At 56.2% G+C, this 8807-nt stretch overlaps 2 protein-coding genes across 2 annotated transcripts in view; both read right to left on the bottom strand.

The window, feature by feature from the left end:
• Nucleotides 1-2203: 2203 nt before the first annotated feature.
• Nucleotides 2204-4968, bottom strand: CSUI_009051 (uncharacterized protein). The gene has a single exon (XM_068069170.1). It carries the CDS (start codon nt 3956-3958, stop codon nt 2369-2371), a length of 1590 nt encoding a protein of 529 aa, XP_067918858.1. The 5' UTR covers nt 3959-4968; the 3' UTR covers nt 2204-2368.
• A 767-nt stretch (nt 4969-5735) lies between these two features.
• CSUI_009050 (uncharacterized protein) overlaps nt 5736-8807 on the bottom strand; it is a 9114-nt gene continuing 6042 nt past the window's right edge. Inside the window, exons 6-7 of the mRNA XM_068069169.1 lie at nt 7557-8052; nt 5736-7308 (exon numbers count right to left, since the gene is read on the bottom strand). Of these exons, the coding sequence (XP_067918857.1) occupies nt 6203-7308; nt 7557-8052 (1602 nt within the window). The 3' untranslated portion in view covers nt 5736-6202. The remainder of the gene's footprint in view (nt 7309-7556; nt 8053-8807) is intronic.

Genomic DNA, 8807 nt, shown 5'->3' with positions numbered 1-8807 from the left:
GCCCTCCAGCTTGTCGCGTTGGAGAGGGTCTGCTGTACATCAACAGTAGGCACGGCTAACTCGGCTGAGGAGGTACAGCACAATGCACGTGCGCGGTTCACGGATCTGTGGATGGCGACTGTACTTTGACGGTCCAGAGACAGGAAAGTCATTACCTGGTAATTATCGTTGTGCGCGGAAGTGGGTACGACTCTTCGCATGTTGTTGATACAGCACGTCTTAAAACACAAGTTTCTCTGGAGAGGAGGGTCGACATGGCCTGACCGTTACAGAGTGAGCACTTTTGCTTCCGTTTTGGACTCATAGACGGGATGAAATTCTCTTTGAGAGACTCCATAGGCGCTATGGATAGACTGAAACCCCGTTCTTACCACACAATGGTATTTCGTGACGCCAGGCTGGTCGAACAAGTCAAAGTCTAGCCAGAACGAGCAACTAAAAGGACTCACCAGTAATTCTCTCACGAGGAGCGATGTGCTGAAGACTGGTTTAGATGCGCCTGAAATCTTTTTGCGTTAGCAGCGCATAGCTACGATCATTAGGACAGTACAGATTCAGGCGTAGCTAATGCCTACCGCTGACGTTTACTGCACTGCAAGAATCTCTGCGCCATGATGTCCTGGGTCACGGCGCTATAGTACCCGCTGTACAACAACGGGGAGCAGCAAATAATAGGGTTCGCGGATATCACGAATTGTGACAGCGCCTTGCCCGCACAGCGTCACACTACGAGAACACGTTCACTGTGAAGAGCCCCTCGCACGCTTCCCAAAATCACTGGCATCCACTAGAGTGTACAGCTCAACTCTCCTCCGGGAACTGAGCACCTGCTCGGCAGGGCCAGCGCCTTCCCGCGGTTGCAGCCGCTGCATGTACCCGCGCTGCTCCCGTCACACGGCCTATGCTTCGTCATTCTTTTCACTAGGTCACCCGTTTCACGTGCTGTGCCGCAACTCTGGGCGAGCGGCCGCGTGCTGAAGGTCCCACCGTTCGACCCCCTCTGCTTGAATACCATTGGTACGCACCGCAGTGCGCATTGCTTGCCATTCGAACCAGCGGAAGAGCCGCACTTCTCTCAGGGGGGGGGGGAGAGACGTTCCGTCTCTCAAAAGGGAGAGCGATGATAGCTCTGTATCATCGCTCGCAAGTACTAACGCAGACGATAATAAGAACCCGACAACAAGTAGTTCCTTGGCACGCAATGGCCCTCACTCGCAAGGTGTGTCATCACTTTTCGCGAAGGCTGCTATGTCAAGGGTCACGTATGACCGTAGTATGCTTTTCAGTACGGTACGGGACAGCCACGCGCTTGACTGACGGACGTGAGGATCCAGCTAAACTCGCACGCCTGTAGGGCACTCGAATACTGGAGCAGCCTAGAGCGGCAACTCTGAAAAAAAAGAACGCTCTATAACAGTACGTAGAGATGTGTGTACAGCAAAACATCCGGAAGGACTCCCAGAGACCTGCTGGCCACAGCAGCAGGAGAAACCGAACACATGACAGGAAGCTACTGATTGCACGGCGCCTGCTGCGTAGTGAGAAAGAGGTGCACTCCTTGACTACCCGCGTAGCCTTCAGCACGGGTAATCCAGCAACTGCGACAGGGCGACCGGACTAAACTGTGAGCTTGACAATACAGAGAGACACGGGCGTCGCAAGTTGGTGTTCTCCTACGCGCGGTACCCCGACCACTTCAAGGCGTCAGGGTCAGCCTCATCATCTAGGTGTACGTAGGTTCTTTCGTGCCCGTGCACCGGGGCTTGCTCTTGCATAGCAAAACCAGTGGTTCCCTGCGACTATGAGGTTTTGATGCTGTCTGGTAGGGAAACGACACTGTCCAGCGCCAGAGACCGCTTGAGCGCGAAGTGCCTTGCGGAGCGTGAGGACCTCGAAACAGTGGAGCTGCAGTGGCCGGTGTGCTGACGGAGATAAATGCACTCTGTCCCCGCCCTCCGTTAGGGCGACTTGGCCAGGCCTATCACTCTTTTTTGCAAGTGTTGAAGCTCCAGGTGCAACGTCCCTATACCAGCTAGCCCAGCAGATGTCGCCCTCACAGTGGCTACCGGACGGACAGTACGAAGTTTATCCTGGCAAAACGGTTTGCGCCCCGGTCCGCTACAGCACAACACCTCCGAAGCGCCGCCAACCACAGCGTCACCCTGGACCGCCTACCGCTGGATATCGGAAAGAGCGGCGGTAGTGTATGCTTGGAAAATCCTAATGGCCGTTCACCGGGAACTCTGTTCGCGCCCATGCAGATTCGGTGGCGAGGGAACTTGTTTCCTTGCCTTCACCGTGCTACGGCGGCATCCAAAAAACTCCGTACCTCAAAAACAAGGAGTGCAACCTAGGCTCTTGAAAAACCCTACTGAGGCCCAGTTGCCGTCCTGAGGAGCGTTTCTCCAGGCAACATGAGTGTCTTCGAGTGCGAGCGAGAAAACATGGTGAGCGGCACGAGGGGGAGAAGGATTTCCTGCTCCAACGCCGCGCCAATTTTCAGTGCCCTGGCCTCGCTTTCTCTTCTCTTCGCGAGGAGTTTGTCCAACTCTTCTTGTGATAACTCCCCGCTCTGCAGTTTTGGGGGTTCGCCTCCGGCATACAGACCCTCGCTGAACAACACAGCTGCGGCGGACCTCACGTCTGCTTCGATGATATCCACCCGAGCATCGAAAGCTTGTTCTTCTGCTAGGAAGTACGCCTTAGCAAGCGGGGCTTTCCCGAGTACGACTCCGGATGCGTCTGCGGCCAACACGTTAGCCTCGCGGCACATTGCCCTCAGGTTCCCCAGCGCTGACAGCCAGTTTTGGACCCGCTCGGGTGTCACATCCGCGGCGGCACTGCTCCCTACCCTTCTCAGGCGCCCTTTGGCAGCCAGCACCTCCAACCCAAGCTCCTGGATTCGGGAACGTGCGAGTATGGCTAACAGGCGCGCAGCCATTAGCTGCGCCTTGGGTTTACTCGTCTTGTCGATTGCATCTGTGACATACGACTGCAATTTCGACAGTGCGTCTTCTGTAGTTCGTCCCTCTACGGCCTCTGTAACGGCTGCAATCAGTTCGGGTATAGTCAGACCGCCAGCGCGTACGGCATCCTCTTCCGCCCGCCCTTCACCACGCTCCTCGCTCGCCTCGCTGGCTGCCGCCGGCTCCTCACCAGTCGAAGGGCGGCTGGTGACCGGATCCGACGTCTCTGGGGAGCCGCTTACGGGACTGTCACCTTGCTGTTCCGCTCCTTGCGCTTCACCGCCATCCCCCGCTCCAGGGCTGGTGGGGAGCTGGCCTGACGTCGCTGGAGAGCCGACCATGGGGCTGTCACGTTCCTGTTCCGCTCCTTGCGCTTCACCCCCATCCCCCGCCCCAGGACTGATGGGGAGCGTGTCCGACGTCTCCGGGGAGCCGGTTACGTGGCTGCCGTCTTCGTGTCTCACTGCTGTCTCTTGGCCCTGGTCACCTGTTTGACGGCTACCCTCCGCTACTACACCTGTAGCAGCGTCCTCCGTTTCGCCGCTATCCAGTCGCCCCAACAACCACCTTCCAAGTCCCACACCCAGAGCGGAGAGCAAAGCTCCGCCAACCAACCTACCCGGTAACTCTGGATCTTGCGCCCGTGTCCCCTCCTGTGAAGCCGGGGACAGCGCTTTCGAAAAAACTTCGGCGGTGATCTCCCCCGGTAAACCCTCGCCCGCGAGCCCTGGACTCCGCCATATTCTCGCTCCAAGTAAGAGAGCGACAGAAACCGCTGAGAGGACTGCACCCCTTCGCACCCAGCAGGCACGGCCACACACTTTTTCGGTCGCGACCTGCGCGCCGTCTCGTCTTGGCAGTGCTGATGCAGCCGGTGGTGCTGGGTTCTTGGGTAACGCAGTGGCGGCTGCGACAACCGCCGCGGCGACTAGACTGCACAGAGCTAGAAAGCGTAGCCGCAACCGGCGAGGACTATTTCGGGTTTCCTTCATCGCACGCCTTTGCTGGAGCGCTGTCGCCTCTTCAGCATGTCACTTAATCACGCCGGGACCTTCGCTTCTCTCGTTTTCGATCCCACCAGTGACCAAATCGGAGGCGACTGACGTCGCGTCGGCGCGACTAGCCACCACAGGCACGCGCCGGCCGGCCGAAATGATCAGTAGTACTGCAATTCCCCAAGACAGCCTCATCGTGAAGTGTCCTTCGCCGTCACGTTACGTTCGCGGAAACGACCGAAACAGATTACAAGGACGTGGGGGTATGCCGTATGGAAGCACCAACGAAGTGAACTGGCGCTTCAGAAAACTCAACTTTTACACCTGTTTTCACCTCCTATTCGTGTGGGACGGCCCGGGTGTCTAGAGAGCTGTAGAAGCCGTCGTCATTTGAAGTAAGATATCTTTCCTTCTATGTAGTCGCTGCGGCGCGCCACCAGCCGGCTGCCACTGCACTCGTCTTCTTCGCATGTTCTGTACAAACACTCGCCCACTGCTACTTTGACGATATCCTGAAGGGCAGACCCCCCAGAGTGCAACCTCCCATAGCGTCACCGACAAAAGCAACGGACTTGCATGTTTACCTCTGTAGGTGTCTGGACGGCAGCTCCTTCGCGTCGGGAACCGAGACCCGCTCCACTCCAGATGGCGGAAGGCGATGACGCGGCAGGCCTCACAAACAACAGCTTTGCATTACAAATGTGGAGAGCCGTGCTGTGGCCGGTTAACGAAGTGCAAGTACGCTGCACACTCACAGTGCCACACGCCAGTCGCGTTGGGACAGGAAACCATACCCGCAGATTCAGGAACACTAGCCGGAGCGAGCTCTAGCCGGGGCCCGCGCCTGGAATTCAAGCTCGAAACACGAGGTGTTCAGTCTGAACAGCCAACAGATTTACCACGAAGATGTCGTGGCTGAAAGTGAAGTGCATCTTCAGATTTTTAACAGGGACTGCTGTTGTAATACCGTTGACCGACCTCGCTCCCGATTCCTGGACCGACGGGTGTCACCCGACAGTGGATGGTGAATGTGTCCGTGGCATACGTGCCCATCTCTCGAGTGTCGCCCCTGCTGCATGCGACGGGCTAGGCAGCCCTGTCCGTCTGTGCGTGGGGGCTCCTTGCGAACAGGACCGGGGAGTGGAGGTGGACGATGCGTACGTACGAAGACACGTAAGAGGCTGGTATTGGTCGGCAGACAAGCTTAAGTTACTGGTTTTCGACTGCCACTTGTCTTCCTGACGTGATGCTTGTACCATAAATAACACTGAGGGCTCAGTAGAACAAACGTATACCAGCTCCAGAGTTCAGGGAGTACAGGGCCCCCAGGGCCACCAATAGCGAAGGTCTAAGCGAGTGTTGGCCGCACGTGAACAGGTCGGATAATTATTGTGTTGAGCCTTCCTCCCACTGTAAGAGTATGATGGTGCCTGGGCCAGCTTCGACGACGCCCCTTCGTGTGCACTGCCCACCCAGCTACACGGAAAAAGCCGGAACTACGCCGCTTTCTCCGCGAAGCTGACTGACCCTCACTTCATGGATCGAGCACAGCGCACACGCGGCGCCCCGAAGTCGCTGAAATGGGAGGGTCTTCAGCACGACGGCTCTCTAAAGTGATAACTTTTCGAGTCTGTCAGCAGACGCGTCACAATGTCTTCGCCCCTGTCCAAGGCTTCAGTCGTCAAACGAACTGCCTAGGTTGCCGCTGTAGGACTGAGCTGCCAACTGTTCTGAATCACACTGCCAAGTCGAAATAATCGACTCCCCAAGAGCCCTCAGCATCGCATCGGCAAATACGTTGAGTGGGCTCACACACGAAGAGCTCATCTGCTCACGATCTCGGGCTCCAGAGGGAAGCTCTCCTGGCTTCTTAGCAAACCATAGCAATGATCCATTGTGTTGTGTTTCCGTACGCGCACTTTCATGCGAATCTGCATTCCCCCGGAGTGCCCCCCACAAAGAAAAAACATGGGCCACAGTGTGGCACTTTGTCTACGGACTGTTGATCCATTGTGTTGTGTTTCCGTACGCGCACTTTCATACGAATCTGCATTCCCCCGGAGTGCCCCTCATAAAGAAAAAACATGGGCCACAGTGTGGCACTTTGTCTACGGACTGTCTGGGCAAGCCAACCCGCCGGGAAGCTACTCCAAAACCCCGCAGTACGGGGAGAGCCGCCTGCTGCCCTTATTCTTCTTGAACGGTTTCCCCTAGAAACTGAAGTTCATCAGTGCTTTCTTTCTATGAATCCTCATCTTCTGCGGGGTCCCCGTCTCCAGCGTCACCTCCGTCGTCGTCACCGCCTCCCATGTCGTCGTCGCCGACGCTTCCACTCCCCTTCTGCCTTCCACGGACTCCGGAAATGATATCTTTGATCAAGGGTAAGGCGACAAAAATCAGCGCAATAATTCCGCTTATAACAGCCACCGCAACTGCTGCAGCAGGCCCGGAATTCACGGTCGCGACGATGAAAAGAACAACAGCGCTTGCGATGCCGATGACCACAAGTCTTTGTTTTGCTTTCTTCTTTTTCAGCTCCTCACCAGACACCTTGTCCGTATCTTGCTCGGCAAAAGACGGAACGAGGCGCTTCTCCTGACGGAAGTTCTCGGATGAGTACAGAACGAGTGACGTGGTGTAGGTGTCTCCTAGCGCACGCACTGAGTATCCGCCTTCTCCCAGTTCGCCCCCTGGCATGCTCTCCCGCTGTCCAGAAGGGTCGACCGCTTTTGAGAAGCCACGAGAATCTGGCATGCCAGTGAGTGACGCGAGTTTCACTGACTGTGATCCCGGTTCTGAATCGCCGGCCAGATGGAAGAAAACGGGGCGCAGCCCGGCGGATACTTGGCTACGTGCGACGCTATTCGTGTGTCCATCAGTTTCCGGACACGGATTACTGTCTGGCAGACCCGTACGGTCGTCAAAACGGCCCGGCGAGCCCGAGACGACAAAGGTTTCCAGTTCGGTCTGCCTTGAACCCTTTCCAGGTGTTTCGATGTTTCTTTTCTGTATCTCTCCCCTGCTCAAAAACGACGGCTGTGCTCCTGTCTGCCCTCTCTTCGCACTCGCGAAACTCCTGAAACATCTTTCCACGAACGATCCGTAGCCATCCAACCCTGTTGCGCACTTGACAGTGGCACCCAGCCGGGCAGCTAGCTCCAGAAGTCTACCATCCAGCAGCAGTCGGTCTGCGTAACTCGGGGGCTTCCTGCGCACGCCGGCGTCAGAGCCGGAGCCTTTGTTCATGCCATCGAGAAACAACAGAAGACGCGTAATCATCTTGGTCATGAAGCGGGATTTCCCGACCAAATTGAGGACGCGACGCGCGATCCCTCTTGCTGTTGACGCTGTAGACATGCAGACAGAAAGCAAGCTCGACGGAGAACGTGGTGAACGCGACCACCACGACCGGAGACTTGGTCAGCGGTGCTAGCACGGCAAGAGGGAACCAGGCTTCACCGCTTCTCAAACTGCGCAAAAAGGCCTGGCACTTCGCGAGGGTGCTGTAGCCAGTACCTACTGTCGTACACGTGCGCGTCAGAATGGCGAAAGACAGGGAGGAAATGGGCCTTGTCGCCAACCCGCGAAAGCTTACCGAAGGACAGGACCTGCTGCAGGTGGGACTCAATGCGCCCCCTGACACGACGGAAGGCTCGGTGGTTGAATTGCCGTGCCTCTTGGGTAGCGGTCGATAGCCTTGTAAGAGCGGCCTTTGCCGTGTCTATCTGTCCATCCCCCACGCTTGAGACGATCCTGCCCCATCTCCGGTTGATAAGGAGCCACTGGCCGAGGACTCGGCAGTTGGAAAAACTAGGGCCAGAGTCAGCCGGACTGCCTGAGGCACATTCTTCTGCCGTGGGAAGAGATGTCATGAGAATTGCCAGATACAAAGCTCGGCTGAAAACTTCTCCGCCTGTCGCTTTCATCACTTCTCCGCTGCCCGTGGAATTCAACACTATACGCTTCCGGCGCAGACGCTTAACCTTGCTTGGACATTCGGACTGGTCCAATAGTTGGAGGAGCATAGCAATAAGCATTCCGTCGAAGCTAGGCTCCGCTCCCAGGGAGGCGAGATGTACAACTCTGTAGAGCTGCAGAGAAACCACATCGCGTAACAATCGAAAATGCGAAACTCGAGAACACGGACAGCCGTATGTCTGCCAATCCTAGTATCGACCGGACAGTTTCCAGTTTCTCCCGAATAGGAATGTCCAGACGGCCAGTTAGAGTTGGTCTAGAACAAAAGTCGCACAGGGGAGCGCTGCAGTTTTCTTGCATCCCGTGGGTTCCGGGACCGCTTGGTGTCTCCCGCAGAGTTGTTTCCGGTGCAAAACTTTCTGGTGTTCCCTACATTTTTACTATTCTGGTGGGTGGTGAAGCGCGGGTGAAGATGAGCTACTGGCAAGACAGAAGACCGCACACTGGGGCACTTTCCAGTGATACGGTTTTCGATGTATTCGCTGGGTAAGAAGCTACTACTGACCAGACGTCTTCACGGCATGAGTGCAGCTGGAATATATTTCTCCTAGCATGTGCTTTGGTTGAAAAACAGTCGCGTGCAGTAGTACAGGCTATTACACATTCTGAGTCTGAGCTGATGAGCGCCCCTCTGCCCGTCGCTCTCGGGTTTGCATGACCCCGCCAAAGCTGAAGAGACCATGCAGGTTCTCCTGGGCTCACTCGTAGTCTACCCGTGCAGATCTAGGTTGTTGCGTTCTCTTTTGCCCAAACAAACTTGGAAACTGACGGCGAAGCCGCAAGGACACGTAGAAAAAAGTATGGCTACACTTCTCGATTTGTGCGTGTCGTCCTTGCACAGGGGCCATGCTAATCTTCTCTGTATCGT

Source organism: Cystoisospora suis (assembly GCF_002600585.1).
Source record: "Cystoisospora suis strain Wien I chromosome Unknown contig_5262, whole genome shotgun sequence".
NCBI lineage: Eukaryota > Apicomplexa > Conoidasida > Eucoccidiorida > Sarcocystidae > Cystoisospora > Cystoisospora suis.
This window is presented reverse-complemented; position numbering and strand designations above follow the sequence as displayed.